Below are 17155 nucleotides of genomic sequence, written 5' to 3'. Positions count from 1 at the left end.
AAGCAACTTATCATTTTTGTTTGGTATCATCGCATTTGAATTCCTTAAAAACAATTGATGTATTGTGATATTGCACGTAGTGCCTTCAACTAGCACTACACTCTATTCTGCGTAAGTGGGGACGTGATCTTCTTTTGTTTTATTACTAGCTAATTGTCATGTTTCACCATGTACGACCACCTTTTTTTTGTTTCTCATTTACAAAGCTTCTCACTTGAGCTGCAATCCGGTTGGTAATGGCATCTGATGTGTCAAATAACATAAATAAACCTTTTGTTGTCCGACAGACTCCACGAAATGTATGTTTAGAAGTTTAAAATATTGATATTCAATTCACTGTTCAACGATTGTCTTCGTATAATACAGTTGGAACTCAATTTATCGAAGTGATAACTACGCTAAATTATTTCGCTAAATCAGGAAATTTGTAAAATCGAGAAAGGAATTGTTTGCTCCTGCGAAATCTAAAATTGTAATGTAGCCACACGCAAAAGCTACTGCGGCATTGTATTTACTGTTAATTCAGTCACCTGTCGCACAAACCATGAAATAATGGAAGCAACCACCGCCGCCCCTACCGAGGTGGAGTTCAGTCCGCTGTTGTGTACATGGGTGCGGCATGCAGCCTCATCAATCAAAATAAAGCTAGGGCCATGACTAGAGCGCCTAGATGGTTTAACACAATAGATTTAGAGCACACACTTGAAGAAAAGCCCATCTGTGTCAAAATTAAAAAGAAATCACGGCCTTTCTTTACTCACTTAATCCAGGAAAAACTTCATTAAATCGATTTTGGCCAAGTTAGTCTCGTTAATTCAGGTTGATGACAACATCGAACCCTGTGGGCAACTGCCGGGGAATGGAAACTTCTTCATTAGATCGGGAACTTCGTAAAACTTGGTTTCATTAGATTGAGTTTTGAGTGTATTCCTAATAAATTCGTGCAGAAAACTTCGCTCTTCAAACACCCCTCTAGGTTTGTGATCCCTCACATTCCGTAACAGAAATAATGTGCTGGTGTTGTGATGGTGAAGAATGAGGCAGGGTCGAAACAGTGAGTCACGAATCTACTTATTGGGTGAACTTGTGCCCAAAGATCAAACAGCACACAGAGCATGCGAACGGTGATACAGTCGTTGGTCATAGAAATCTGATCCATGGGTCCAGTCTGCTTGTTATACAATAATTGCAATGTATTCCAGAATAATCGTTTCAGCTTGCTTCCGTTCGAGAGTGTACAACAACATTCATGTCAATCATGCAGTCTGATTAGCCAAGACTCTTTTGGCCACAAACTCCATGACAACATTTGAAATTTGAGAACAGAGCAACAAATCGATATCGGTGACAATTGGGGAAAAACAATCCCCATCAAGAAGCTAAACAACGTAGGCGTGGCAATATAAAAGGCTCTTCGTGACGTAGAAACATGCTTTTTAATCTGTGCAGACATGTTCTTATGCATCGCATTTGTGGGGAAAATATGTATGCGCACTGATCTGTTTTATTTCCTTACAAACCCCTTGCAGGACTGGAACCCATGGTGCCGCGAGATCCCCTGGGTGACATTCACATCGCATCACCTGCGGACCACCCCGGTGGGCAGCTCCCACCACGATGTGGGCCTCTTTTCGCGTGCCCTGGTCGAGGCAGTGACGCAGCTGGATGCTGCGCAGGCTCCACCTGCGTCACTGGTGCGCTGCACCCCGTGCCGCGTCCTGTACGAGCCTATTGTCGTGTGCAGCTACCTGGGCGTGGCCGCGGCCTTCCACAACACCACCCAACTGGGCTTCTTCAAGGCGCGTGGCAAGGTCAGCTTCTGAGCTCTGTGCTTTTGTTGCTCTGCCGTCTCCTGCTCTGGTCACATTGCTGGCGGAGCAGCACAAGTGCCATCGACGGAGGGAATGACCGGGTAGACATAAGCTGCCGAGTGAGTGAGCAGAACTATGTCTGTGTGCAGAACGCCACAGGGTGTGGAGCAGCCCAACGAAACTGAGCATATAAATTAGGCCTCAAGTGGCGGGTTGTTGACTGAAAAACTGTGCAGTGAAAGCAAGCAAACGACTGGCTTGATGTAAACTGTTGATGGTGAAACAGAAACTCCGCATTCAGGCAGTCGGAATGCAGGGAACTTGAGACAGAATTGGGAGTTACATTGGTGGCGGCAGTATGGAAGAACAAATGAAGTCCAGGTGGCATGACAGGTGCCACCCAGCGGTTTAGGCCCCAACACTTTTTCTTTACTACGTCATGTACATGAGTTGACACGAAGCGATGATATACACATGTCATGTACGCACCGGGGTTGCCAAGAATATGCGAGTAGGCAGGCGGATCTGGTTGTGGTTGCCGGCCAGTGCGGGGTAGCACTGGGCTTCGATTACTTGTCGCTTTTGAATGCTGTCTTTTGTGGAGAGGATGGGATCAGACAGCGGGGACCACGAGAAAAAAAAAAAAATGCAAGAAGTGATGAGCGTTGTCTTGAAGTTAATTGGAACCATCATTCCACACAGAAAGGGGCTGTATGCATTTTTGCTGGACCCTGTGCCGACTGCTCTCAGCACTCATGTATGTTCAATTTAGCATGGGGACGTGTCGGGGGTGATCCACCACGTCCAGGAGATGTGCCAGCGATGACCAAATGCAGCTTCAAGCAGCGTTTGTTGAGAATTCAGGGAGGCGATGGCAATCAGTAAAGCTGTGTTTGCCGAGTGGGCAGAGGCTGTTCACATTACGAGCCTCTAGAATGTGTCTTTCTTGTTATTGCTTGGGTGGGAACTGCTGTGAACCCCACTCTGAAGCATTTTGGATTCCTTATCCTCACATTTGAGGTTTTGTGAATTTGGCTGGTGGGCTAGGGGAATGGTTTGCAACATGACTGGTGGAGGTGTGCAACACCAAAGTGTAAGTTACACGGCTGTGCTCATTGTGGAGCCCTTCATTGAGTTGCACTAGAGCTTTTGCTGTGCCATGTGCAAGTGTTCGAAACACTGTATTGTTTGCTCTCTGGGCTGTGCCTGTGTACAGGCTTTGTTAGCATGAAACATTCCGAATGAGAGCACACAACAAAGGCACGTTTAAGTCATCGACTTAGTGGAAGAGCGGGCAGGCATCTCATGCTGCATGTTGTCATGTTGAAAAGGCTGCCCTCATGCTATGTCTTTAGCCCTGAAGTTGTGTCTGTGACGAGCACTGCAGTATGCAGCGCAGCATAAACATGCCAACAGCGGTGTCTGCAGACTGAGAGAGGCGGCTCATAAGCCAGGCTGCTGTCGTTGCTCTCTGTGGCTAGTGGGTTATGTATGTATAGAGAAACCATTTGTCTAAGATTTGCGCTTGCTTTTGAAATGCGTTCGATATGGTGGCATGGACACCACAGTGTTGATTCTTGGCCATTGTCGATGTGATGCCTGAAGTGGCAGTGCCTGATGATGTCAGCAGGGGCAGCCATCAATGTCATGCCAGTGTTGTGGGTATGTATCGCGGTATTCGTAATTCTAATTGTTCAGTTACATGCTAACTGTCTGTGAACATCTTGCATAGCAACGCTCGCAAGCATGTGCGCACGATAGAGGCTGTGAGAAAAGTGCGTTTTCCTTTCGGTGTCACTGTGCAACCTGAATTTTGGAGGTGTATTTTGGTGACAGTACTTAAGTGTAGTAAAATTTGGTTGCCTGCTCATTTGTGGCTGTTGTAATCCACAAGCTTTCGTTGGTGTTATATGTCTATTAGCTAACTGCTTGTAAGTTGTTTCTCCTGCTCTATTTAATGTCTGATCTGTGAACCTGGATGACTGTGAAACTGACGTTGACAGAAAGGCTTGCATTTCAAGTTTCACTTTGTTCTCATGCCTTTTTCTTTGCTTCTCCAGCCTGTGTGCAGACACAGTAGAATATGGGATTCAGCCTTCAGTGAAAAAGTGCATTACTAATGGTACATTTGACTAGTCACTTTCGAGCATTTCGTGGTGTGGTTTACATACGGCTAGTTGAAGTCGAACGCTCAGAACACATTCACGTAGTTCATTCAGAGCGCCGTGCTCTATTTCAGAGTTCTCGATGGTGCTCCCCCTTCCAAGAGAGGAGCGCGATCAAAATATGACCAAATGCTGATAATGTGGTGTCTCCGATAGCTCCCAGAGCTATCAGAGATAGCTATCAGAACTATCTCGCTCACTACAGCTCTTAGCGCTACTATCTTGCTATTGCACTGCCCCCTTCAAGATGGGAGCACAACCAAAATAAGACAAATTCAGATAACATGGCTTCTTCAATAGCTCTGGGAGCAGCTGAACGTTCATCCTGGGCATGCTTTCTCTGGCTGAAATGATGAAAGGCTGCTGTATTGCTGCAAACTGATTCGGAGCACGGTAAGAACCACTTGGCTATACCATTAGTAGATGCGCTGCTGCTCTTTAAGTGCAGATGTAAACTGTTGCTTCTGAATGTCTGTCATCGGTGCATTTGCTGTAATTGCCAGGAAGTGGTCTTTGTGCATGCCCTCCAGTGCAACGACATCGGTGCTTGCAAGTTACATCGTCCTTCCAATGGGACGACCAGTTTTGGTACCCCTGTTGTCTTGAGGCGTACACTTCGTGTCTCATCCCGTGTCTCCCCTGTGGTAACACTACGAGGCATGCCAGCTCTTTTCAACTCTTGAGCATTTATGGCCCCTTTCTTGCTGTGATTGTTTTTTACATGTCCTTGATGCAGTTTACCCTTGACTCATGTGCCGTGGTGACCCTGAACCTTGTGCGCAATGTGGCAGTGTGTTTTAGCTGGGTGTGAAACCAGCGCTCTAAAGAGCCTGGCAGTGCAAATTATGTGCGGCATTCAGGACGGTGACTGAAAGTTGCGTTGTTCACATCTTAAAAGTGCTCGGATTTGCCGTGTTTTTCAGCCACGTGATACTCATTTCTTTTTTCTTCTTTTTTTCTATGGTTGAGGTAGTGCATTCTGTAGTTGGTAGGTTACTTGGTGAGGCATTTATTAAAGGGCTTTAATAGAGCTGCAGTGTGCCAACCTATGATAAATTGCTGATTTGGTTAATGTGAGAAAGAAGATACTCTCGTGCCTAAGCACTGAAAGAAATGAATGTTTGGCAGTAATAACATTTCATAGCTTTTCTGGCCATCTACAGGAAGCCTTACTGCAAGAAATGGAGCATCCTTATTTCAGCAGCCACCTTACCCCCTGGTTCTTTCACTTAGCAGAAAAGTTTGGAAAGCATTTTTGTGAAAGCTGTTGATGCTTGATACCTTGCCTAGGTGATAGGTCTGAGTCGCTCGTTCAGTTTTGTGCTGGAGAGATGTTAATATTTATGCGAGTGCTTTTCATTTGCATGCGTTGCTGACCATGCACTTTGTGTCAGTACGCCATACCGATTATTTATTCATCAGGCTTTTACCACACTAAGACACTGCTAGGTAGTTTAGTCCATGTGCAACTTCTGCAGCCACAAATCAAAAGGTTATGTTTCGTCGTCAGTGGTAACGAGAGTGTTTTGTTGAGCAACGCATCGCTGCCTGTCTGTCTTGAGGGGTCATGGGCATATCATGTTGTCCCGTGTACATGTGAACGTTTCTATTGTGATGACTAAAATGGGGTGTGCATAATGGTTTCTCAGTGTATTCTTGAGCGAGTACTTTATGAGAATCGCTGTGTCGGTGTTGTGTAATTGCACATTCTCACCACCATAATGATGGTTGTGTACATTCTCAAGTGTTTCATCTTTGGGTAAAGGTAAGACATAATTTCCAGTACAGAGAGATTCCATTTCATTGTTGCATATTGACGTTGCTGGGAGGTTGTGACATAAGGGGCCTGAGTGATCATGGGAGCAATACCACAAGCGGGGTAGTCACTTGGGCCAGTTGTTCGAGGTTCACTATTAAGAACAATTGAAACATTGCGATACAGCAAGAAAGACAAAGAGGTAGGAGGCACATGCGAATGCTGACTCACAGCTGATGGTTTTATTTTCGAACATATGACATGTAATGAGGGGTGATTCAAGTGTAACAGAAAGAGTAGGAATCATTCGAAAGGCATAGATAGTACCATGATGCAGTTTTCACAAACGTGTCTGCAGAAGAACACGAGATTCAAAGTTTAGTTCGAAGTTTGTTTATTTGCCCATTGATTACATGGCGAGACCCAAGGAAAAAGTTTCCATTAGGGCAATCGGACTCGAGATCTTAAGAAAAACTGTGCTGAAGCCAGATGTACCTGGAAAGTGTACCCGTTGGTTGCCGGACAATAAGTTTGCAGAAACATCGTTGCACTTCTTGCACGATGCAGAGTTACTGGTTTTTGTTTGAGTTCCTTTTATTCCCCATGTGGGCCTTGCGGCAAATCATCCTCTCAAAATAATAAAAACGAAGCGTCTTGACAAGCCCACTACCAGCCCCTATTACATGCAGCATTCAGCAATCTATTCGAGTAACAATATAAAATTGTAGAAAAAAAAAAAAAAGTCTTCGTGATTAAAAATCCAGCGATATTACAGCGAAGCATTTTACTGCAAGAATGATTACACATCCCACCAATAGCTGCGGAATGTGTCAGTAGTTTGTAATGTGGAACACCATGCCCGTGCATAGCCAGGAGGCGGCACACCAGGCACGTGAATGCCCCCCCTCCCCATTCTCGTTCAAGTGAGTGCCCTCCGCAGAAAAAGATATCTTGCTACACCACTGCACCACGCTATGGCACTACCTGCTGGCAAAAAATGTAGCTGTACAGGCAATCAAACTTTCTTGCTGTTAGAAAAAGAATCTTGTCTTTGTAAGCATTTTTGTGAAAACCGCATAATGCTACTATCGTCTGCATCTTTAGAGTTGCATATTTTCTTTCTTTTTTTGCGTTTCTTTTGAGTCACCCTGTATGTTGTATATTCAGGGATCAGCATCGTGGAGATCCAACCGCAGGTTTTAGTCTTCTCACAATTTTCTTTTTCGTTGTTGAACCTGATGCAAGCACCAGCACATATGTTTAATGTGTTTGACGTATGTAATAACTTGTAAGTTCTATATGGCACTAGTCAAATATGTATGTAGCTTTTATCAGGAAAGCGTTCAGTTGTGATTTAGCAGCTGTGTTGGCAACCTCCTTTTGTGCCAACGTTACAGGCAGCCATGTGGCAACCAGAGGTTAGACTTGACAGCCTGACAGTTCGGTCCTCACTGGCTTCAAAGCTTGCATATAGTAACTCTTGCTCTGTAGGTGTGCTGTGCCTGAAATTAGTGTAGTGAGCACGGCACAGCAAAGGCTTTTTCCCATCAATGCATCGAAACTGAGCAGAACGACATTGAAGTTTGTCTCCCTGCTTGCAGTTTCAAGCTTTACTCGGTGCAGTGCCGGCCTGTAGTGAAGCAAATGACATGTGTCTGTTCCTTTATTAATACTGTTGCCCTGCTGCGTGTCAACCTTTTGGTGCCTCCTAATCTTTAAAATGAGCAAATGAACAGTACAGTTCACTGTTAAAGAGTACACCTAACCAGTAATAAAGCCATTAGTATGACTGTAACATTTCTTTTCCTTCATCATACAGTAGTGGCTGATATAGTAGTAAGTTAGGTGTACATTTAGTCTTAAGAAAATTTGTTAGTGGGCATTAATGACATGTCTTAGGAATAAATAATGGCAGAATACTAACCATGCATTTTCTTGTACTAGTGTATGTGACCCTTTGATTGAAATCATGAGGCAAAGAGTAAGATTTTCGACCAGAATGAAGAGAGGGGGAAGCTTTCACACGCTTTATCTGGAGTTTGATTAAGCAAACTTGTGAAAACTCTGTAATGTGCAGATGGCCATTGTCCATGTGCAACAAGAAGACCTTCCCCATTTGCCTAGTTTCAGAGAACCAGAGAAAAGTAGTGACATTTCAACACGAGCTGTTCTAGCGTGTTCAGCCAGTCACTATCATGGCACTTGTTTTTTTTTTTTGCTCCAAACAAAAATAAAGGAAGAAAGCTCTGGCTTCTGTGTGAGTAGTGAGCATGTTAGCAGAGATTCTGCGGTCATATCTCTGTGGCTTTCAAAACCCTTTAATGTCAATTGTTTTTGAGGTTTTCGTTCCTCGAAAGGCCCAACATATTTTGGCTGTCAGCATAGCTTCCAATTTTTTCTCAGCACCTGTATAATATTGTGTGATGTATGCATTTGTATGAGTCTCTACTGAAGTGAAATCCTATTGATCTTTGTTTCCCATGATATAAGTATATTCCTTGGCTGCATTTACAAATTGCAAAACTACCTACCTACTGAGGTTTACTGCCTTTTGTTGTCATTGACGTTTGCAAATGGCCGCTCCTGCAAACTGAGCGCTTGATGCTCTGACAGTTCTGTGATCCATGTATGGTACTTGCTTTGGGCGGATACAAGATGCTAGTTGCAGATTTGTATGCTTCTATCCTGGAATCATCAAATCACTCGGTAATAGATGAAACATCTTGGGCTGGACATATTTGTTGACACCATGAGATTGGTACGTCTGCTATCTAATATGCTAGCCTTCTGCAGCATATTTCGGCAGTGTGAAGCTGCCATTGAGGTGGGGCATGCTCGTTGCATGCAGCTGTTTGCATTTGAGAGAACTTCATATGACGAGCCCGTTTTTCGTGTGATCTTGCTTTAAATGATCTGAATGAGATGCACTGTAATTTTGCAGATTTGCTTCTGTTTATGGTTGACAAGCGTAGCGTCCATAAAAATGTTACAGCTTTAACCAGCAATGTTTCATCCCTTGAATGTCTGTTATGAGCCCCTGTTATGTTTGAGCAACTGTGAGGAGGAAAAGCTTTTGTACGTTGAGCAAGCAATGACAACATTGTTTATTCCATAGAGTTTCGTACAAAAATCGCCTGGTGGAAATCTTGCGGTATTGTTTACAGTAGCTACAAATGTGGCAGTTCAGACAGCATGGCAAGAATGTGTCGTGCACACATGGATTAGCCTAACTTCATCCTTTTGTTTTAAAATGACTTTGCGGCTCTGGAAATGGATCGCTTCCAAGGAAACATTGCATTATAGATGTGGCAATTTGCAATGGTTGTGCATACATGTAGGAAATTATTGCCTTCACATCTTTTTTCATTAAATATGATGGCTCAATCGGAAATTAAGGAATGTAAAGCATAACAAACAAAGTCACAAGAACATCTGAAGCCTTGAGAATGACGATCTATCTACTACATCCACTGCTATGCCCACGGTGGCCAAATTAACAGCACCAGATTTCATTCTAACACATTTAGAGAGAAGCTCTATGGTTTGTTCCTGTATGATGGCATGTAGAATTTCTAGTTTATTGCTTAGGGATGCACCATTACAGCTTACATAAGCTGTAATGGTGCATTGCCCTGTCATATTGTAGGCCACCTATTTGCTCGTATGCCATGGTGGTGTTGTGCCCGGTTAGCTTAAACTGGCACTTCTACTGTGTGGGGCATCAAAAACATTTAGTTTCCTCTCTTTGTATTTGGTTGCGAGCCGAACACTTTATACAGCACTTATTCTGCTTTACAGAGGCTTTGCAGCCATGGAAGATGCTGCTGTGCACATTTTTGACTAAGCGTTTATCCTAATGCATGAGCTTCTTTCAGGAGGCTGTCATTTTGGCAGCGGTGTTGTGTCACCTCACGCAGTCTCTGTTGAAAGTTTCAAAGCCACTTTGTGAGTGTGCAGCATGTGTCTCCAGATGCTAAATAATTTTACAGAAATGTCTGTCTGGCTGCCGAGCAGCTGTGCTCGTCGGTGTTTATTGGGTGCCGTGACCAGTGTTGCCTGCCGAGCCTGGCAGGCCACCGAGCCTGGCGGGCCAACGAAGATTATGCCCTAGGGGGCGTCACATGCTTGTTACAGTTGGGTAATTTAAATAGAAAGCTGTAAAGACATAAGACCTGTCTCCAAGTACACAGTACAAGTACACAGTACACTGTGCGCCTGTCAATTCACTGTCAAGTGTGCTTAAGTAAATTGTGATCGAGCTCGGTATGCATCAAATACTGCTGCATATTCTTTCTCAAGCTTACATAACTTCAATCCTGCCCAGCTAAGTCACGCTTCACCAATTGCAGTTGAAGTTCCAGTACACAATTGAAGGCACCATCAGCATACTCAGTTTCACTGATCTAGTGTTCATAAAAAAAAAAAGAGAAATTAACTAGGAAATAACTTCTACAAACTTATGCTAAATGCAAAGTAATAACATTTAAGAATAATGATTTTCCTTAGTACAGTGGAGGAATTTCTAAATCTATGCTTGCTGTTGGCTGGGAAGCAGTGACTGCAATAATGAAATTCCACCTTGCCTTTATCTATACAACTAAATGTATAGCTATGCTTTGATAAAAATTGCCTTCTACATTGTTTTTGCTATATCAGGTGCACCTCTGAACTATTGTTCTGTGGTCTGGATGCATATGAACGCTGATAAACATCTGGACAAACACTATACTGAACCGCGTAGTTGTTTCAATCACATTTGAAAGTATGGACACACATTCACTTTGACATGGATAAAAATTACAAGTGAGATGGGGCTGAAAGTTTACACACAACAACTACTGCATTCAGGAGGTGTATGTACTTAAAACGGAGCTGCGTCAGAACTGTTTTGAGGCACCATGTTTCTCCTGGCTGTAGCCATTTTTGTTTGTCTGTTTTCACTTCACAAAAACTAAACACGTCAGTATAACCTGATTCAATTGCTGTGCCAATTACAGGTTTTTCGACGAACAAAAAACAAAGAGCAGTGCACATTCAACTTTCAGGCTATCTGTTTTCTTTGCCTCTGTTTCTTTGCTGTAGGAGTAAAGACACTCTGTCCATTAGGCAGCACAAGTCTGTTTTTGTGCCCAGTGATAACAGGATGGACAGATCAGAAAGCACAACTATTTGATTCTGAATGCCAGTACTCTCTGCATACAGAGCATTGCTCCTTTTGCTGGACTGTCATTCAAGAGTGCTTAAAATGGTTGCACATAGAAAATTCGAGTTGTGTGCAGCAAGATGTGATCGTTCTCAATCCGCTCCCTTGCTCCTGTTCCTTTGTGTGTGTGTTAATATGAAGGACTTACACAAGGGGAAATGCCTCAACGTTGACGTTATGTTGATTCCCACTGTTGTAGATCACATGTACTTCTATTTTTAGCATGTTATGTACAATGCCTTATTGTAACTTATGGTCTGATGGCCCGATGGTCTACTGCCTTGTCAATGTGAAATTCCAATCGTTTTGGGCCAGTGAAACATGCAAATCATAGCGCAGCCATTCGCTATCGTATTTCTCCAGCTAACTTGTACAGAAAATTCTGGAAGGAACACAGGAGTTGCAACTATAAGATTCATAGTGTCAGTGTTTATAAGTGTATTTCAATCAAACGAGAGCATACCTAATTGTGACCTTTTATGCCTTTTCAAGTCGTTTTGTTGTCTAGTCACTTCCTGTACAAAAGTTTTTTTTTTTACATAACACAGTCTTTAAAATAAAGACCCATTCAATTGTCTCGGTAATACTAAATATTTGACAAAACCGTGGCATTGAATATTTTGGTTTTACTATGCTGAGCATATTTTTTATCTAGAACGTTTCAGACTATCCAGTCGTTTCACTTGGACATGAAGACTGGTTAAATATTATGCCATAATAACATTTTTGGACACCCTTTGTCTTTAAGCACTTCATAGAACCACAGTGATATAAGGCATCATTATTGCAATCGAAGTGCTTTACGTCATAAGAGACACTCATAAGTTTTCAGCATGAGAATCTCATCTAGCATTAAATTGTTGTAAGGCTTTTGTGCTAAAGAAGAATGTTGCCGAGGTTATCGATAATTCTCTTGTGGCAGCTGTCTATCATCAAAAGACGTTTGCCATTTTGTACATGTAACTTTTGCCTGCCTAAGCCACATGCATAATTTTGTTACGGGCCGCTACACTTTAGTATTTTGTTTTAAAATCACCTCTGTGTGCATTAAGTGTGTTGATTATTCATGAGATATTGTACATTGCAAATACATTGTCTAGGTTTTTGAGATAACCTTTAGTTGAAACTAGAGAGGTCCCAGTTGCTGGTTCTGTGAAATGTACGGGCACTAGTTGGAGGGCTTTTTTGCTCTCATTTTATTACGATGCATGTTGCTTCAGAGTGTGCCATGTCGTACTTGTTTGAAACTTTGGGCCAGAGCAAAGAACTCGCTCCCCAACTCTGGGCCGTCCAGCAGGTCCACGACGCCGCCAGGAAATTCAACCTCCCGGTTCCGTCGTGAGAGACGCCCACTCTATGAGAGCCCAAAGCTCTCGTGGCCTGCAGGACCTCTAATAAAGTTGATTTCCTTCCTTCCTTGGGCCAGAGCTGGAAAGATGTATAATGGATGAGGTATTATTTCTGTAAACTGCCAGTTTCTCGAGTTGCACTTGGGTGCCTGTGTGAATTTCCAAATTACTATTTAGGATATATGTCAGTCTTCTTACAGTTTCATGTTCAGCATCCGGTTAAATATTTCAGTTTTGCACTGTTCTTTAATATGGCACTCGCATATTTTATAGAGACTAGTTTGTGGGCAAGCTTTGCATATAGTATGCGTGTCTTCGCATACATGCATACTCTCTGTATTAGACGAGTTACTATTTTTCTCATGTTGACTTCTTCTTTTTTTCCTGTTTTTACTTCTGGGTATTGCATTCCTTTTTAATCAAATACATTTATAGAGGGCAAGATTTTGAGAAATGTGCATTTTTAAAATACGTGTAATCTAGTCCATAATGATGTGATGAAGAGCTTCTATTCATGGAAGGCATTGCAGGGGCCACTTGACACTTTGACTTAGCCACTGTGGAAGAATAGATGGCTGTCTCCAAGGCGTGCTGACTGAGACTGTGTTCGCGCTCCCTTTGTCCGCCGGCAGGGGTGCTGCACTGTTGAGGGCATCATTTTCTACCGTCTGCTAGCAGTGTGATGCCCATCGCTCACATATTTTGCTGCAGAATGCCCTAATAATGAGCGATGTTGCTTCTCCTGTGGCTCTACTAGCTCTGGCCCATTCTTTATTTATTGGTGCTCACGATGTTGTGAAGAAAAATTGAATAAATAGCTAGGAACTACCTACTGAACCACCTGCTGAGTCTTGATCTACAGTGTAGTCATCCAGGATTGCACAAAGTCTTAAGTAATTTCAGCAATTTTTCTGCCTTCGCGTGTCGAGATGTGCAGGCGTTGTGTGTCAAGTGAAAATTCCCACACCGTTGCCCCGATTGTGCATCAGCGTGCAGGCAGGGATAGAGATGTATTGCGCGGTCCATGCCGTGCGCGCATTTCTGTTTGGATGTACAAGAACCTTCAAAATTGCTCACTTGTGAGTATGGCTCTGCAAAGCACTATTTTGTTCCTCTCTCTACACACTGTTCTCATCATAAACAATTGCTGTAGCATTATTCTAGCTGTCGTGTGCATTGTGCAGATATTAACATCTGCTGCGTTGGGAAAGGTCTGTGCAGTTGTGTACTTGTGTTTTCTTTCTTTTTGCCCGAGCGTGCAGTGTTAGCATTCAGTAGACAAGGTGGACACTACTTGGTGTAAAACAAACTTGAATGGAGTAACTTGGAATTTACTCTATTTTAGAATAGCTAATATTATAAGCAGCTTAATTGCGCAGTCGGCATGCATGCTAACCTCGCACAAATCGCTGCACCCGGCCTTGCAAGCCACAGTCCCTCGCCTTGAGCTCTCAACTTGAAAAATGGAGAAGTTGCTCTTTTATTCCTCCAGCACATGTGTTCTGGACACTGTGCTATTAATAATTTGGTAATGTATCTGATCTAAAGTCAGCAGATGCTCTCACTTCAACTTGGCAAACAGTTTACTAGAAAAAGAAAAGGCATAAGCACAAGCTACATAACATTGATTTCAATTCGGAGAGCCCATTGCTAGTTGTGATCATGAATAACTTAAAAGTTGCCTTCCTGTTCATTGTTCCACATGCTACTGTAAAGCCGTACCAGAAAGTTCTGAAACCACGACCTAGTACCCCAGGAACTCTTTAATTGTGGCTTCATAGCAATCATTTAAGCAAGAAAAGTAACACTCGCATTCAAGGTGAAGAGCACGTAATACTGTGGTTGTTTGAATGCACTATTTTCATTCTGTCAGAGCTCCTTCGCATATTTATACATGATCATGGCGATCACGCCGTAGAATTCCATGCTTTCATGCTGGAGAATAATTCCCCCTGTGCTTTTGCGCCCCTGCCAAGACAGACAAAAACTATGAACAAGGAACAAACCGATTCGCAAGCTTTGTTGAGACAGCTGTCTGTTCTTATACGGTGGACTTAGCTGAGCCAAGGTATGCTTGCAAGTATGAATGGGATAGACTTAGTGAATGGGGAAGGAAGGCTCGGATGACTCTACACGATTAAAGTGTCGATAAGAAGGAAAGTTTATAAGATGTATAACGGCTAGTTAATGACTGTGGATCCTTGATGCCTCTTGTGGATATGTGGGCAGGACAGGGTCCTTTGCTTTCCAATACTCTGTTTTGTACACAGTAGGCAGTGCTGTGAAGGCTAGAGCTAGAGTGAATTTGCAACCGAAAATTTCTACACCACATATAAAAACAAATGTATTAGTGTACAATGAAGTTTAACAGTGAATCCGTATGCTATAATCATGTTTACAAAGAAATTGGTACATAGAAAACAATTCCCATCTGCATGTACTCAGGAACAGATGGAGTTTCATGTTAGAAAACTGCCCATCTGCATGTACTCAGGAACAGATGGAGTTTCACGTTAGTATGGCTGCACAGCTTGCACAACTTCCATTGTCAGATGCAGGTGCTTGTGAGCAGTACTCAGTACATCGTGTACTGGAAACACAAAAATGCACAAACAATGTATGACCTGACGGATCATTAGCTGCAGGAGTTAAATACTATATGGAGGTATCTGTGACAGGTGCCGCATATCAAAAATACTCGTCATGCATTGAGATCAAAGATATGCAAGCTTCTGTAGCTTCTGCAGGGCATTGCCTGCTAGGTATTTAACAGAGTGTAACCGAACTAGCATTGAACGATTGAGCCACAGTGGTTGCTAGGAGATGTAGGGCAACTGCTGAATGTGCTTCTTTGCATACACTGTGCTCTTACTGATGTATTTCCTTACACTGTCTGGCTGCATCAACTGTGTGGTGGGCTTGACAGAATCAATTTCACTGTCATGCGCTTCTTCTTCCATGTTTGCTTTCCCAGAATGCACCGGTTGGTGCTGTAGCATAGAGATGCATTTCATTGTTTGATGTTGTACAAGCGTCAGCCTACCATCCGTAGCTTCCCAACATGTTCACAGCTTAGTTGGCTTGCTAAGAACACTTGCTTGTGTCTGCCTTCTTTTGTGTTGTGCTCTGAGGTACACAAACCCAGGTGAACGCTAATGCCTTAAAGCTCGATGCCCCGATGGCTGTTCAACTCCACAGCCTTTTCTTCCAGTGCCTGCATGGACGAACGCATTCCCGCAAATCCCAAATAGAGCACATATCTAAGTAATCGAATGATGTTATTTAAACCATTGTTGTTTCTTGTTCTGGTGTGGTTATATGAATCTCTTGTTCTCGCAATAGCCGCTTATTTCTATTTCAAGAAAAATAAAAGTTATTTTGAGTGGACCTTGATGGATTCATGCTGCGCCACGCACATTATTGCGATTGAGCACCGAACTGTGCTTGTCGCACTGGAAGTGGCACTAGAGACTCTGGTGCGCTGGCTTGGATTATTAGCTCACCAGCTTGGAGAGTGCCAGTGCCCTTCGTTTCACACGGCAAAAAATGTTGAGTGCTTTCTGCAGGGTCTCTTCAGATGGATTTCCGGCATGGCATAACCCAGCGTAAGCACTTCTATTGTACAATGTTCAATGACTACATTGTAGATAAAGTAACAATGTGTCTTATATAGAGTCGAATCCAGATATATTGAATTTGAAGGGGATCACAAAATAGTTTGATATGTCAATTCGATATATAAAATAAAAATTTCATTAAAAAAAATTTTCAAGGGTATTTTACAGCTGTTTGTTATACATAATAGTTTGTTATATCCAGGTTCGACTGTAGTTGCCTTGAAAATTGGGTATGACATGGTAAGCACTTTGGTCGTGACTTGAGCAGAAACACCTCAAAACAACACAATGTGAGAAAGGGACAGATGAATGCGCTGACTAACAACCAGAGGTTTATTCTTTCAAACAGCATATATGTATAGGGTACCATTTTGCAAGAAAAACAGAAATGAAACATGCATGAAAGTAATAAGGTAATAATAATTTAAAAAAATCACTCTGCTGGGAACGATACCTCTTTCGGAAGTAGGGAAGTGGGAGGAAAGCTTAACATGGATTGTCACCCTTTTGAACCTGGAAGGCTTCGCATGCTATGTATTGCCCTGCTAAATTTCCCCACCCTATTAGATCCGCCAGTGCCATTGCTACTATAGTGCGTGCAATGATGTACTATTATGAGTACTATTATGAGCAATATGAAAGGGAACACAGGAACGCGTAGAAAACGCCCTCAGACCCAGCTATGGGTGATACGCAGCGGCCGCCGTAGGAAACAAACTGGAAAGGGGGACGCTGTTCTAACAACTGTTCGCACTCCCGCTGTGCGTCTGCGAAGTGCGGAACTTCGCATCGCCAGCAGACGGTGATAACACTTGGATATAGCGTCACTGGCAACTTTTTGCGCCGAATCATTACAAAAGGTAGCACTGTTCCTTACTTCTATATTGATTTGTGGTAAATCTTGTAAATCGGGAGAAAAAATAGGTTGTAAGGGTGAGTTAAAGATAAGGTTATTGGCACTTGCCGAATATGAGAAAGATATTGAAGCAAATGAAATGAGGCAATAGCATCATCCCAGCTTATGCTCGTCCTTTGTTTTGTTTGTTGATGGCCTAATAACGCATCATGCCACCGCCACTTGAACGACGGCCTCCATTCTTTGGGGCAGAGACGCGAAAATAGCGTCAATGAATGCGATATCGCGCTGAAGGCGCTTCCACTCATGTTGTATTGCTTACCATAGTTGGTTGGAGTTAGCCAATTCTACACTCTTAGGCAGAGTTACACCCTTTGAGGTGTATCTCTGCCACACAA

At 42.9% G+C, this 17155-nt stretch overlaps 1 protein-coding gene across 2 annotated transcripts in view; it reads left to right on the top strand.

Moving 5' to 3' along the window:
- Positions 1 to 15671, top strand: part of LOC126525097 (tumor protein p63-regulated gene 1-like protein) — a 45244-nt gene extending 29573 nt beyond the window's left edge. For both annotated transcript variants that reach the window (XM_050173158.3, XM_050173157.3), the window contains one exon: positions 1530 to 15671. In XM_050173158.3, the coding sequence (XP_050029115.2) occupies positions 1530 to 1823 (294 nt within the window). In that variant the 3' untranslated portion in view covers positions 1824 to 15671. The remainder of the gene's footprint in view (positions 1 to 1529) is intronic.
- The last annotated feature ends 1484 nt before the right edge of the window (positions 15672 to 17155 follow it).

The sequence above is a fragment of the Dermacentor andersoni genome, chromosome 3 (genome assembly GCF_023375885.2).
Source record: "Dermacentor andersoni chromosome 3, qqDerAnde1_hic_scaffold, whole genome shotgun sequence".
In the NCBI taxonomy this organism is placed as follows: domain Eukaryota; kingdom Metazoa; phylum Arthropoda; class Arachnida; order Ixodida; family Ixodidae; genus Dermacentor; species Dermacentor andersoni.
The sequence above is the reverse complement of the archived record's forward strand: the minus strand, read 5'-3'. Positions and strand labels throughout refer to the sequence as shown.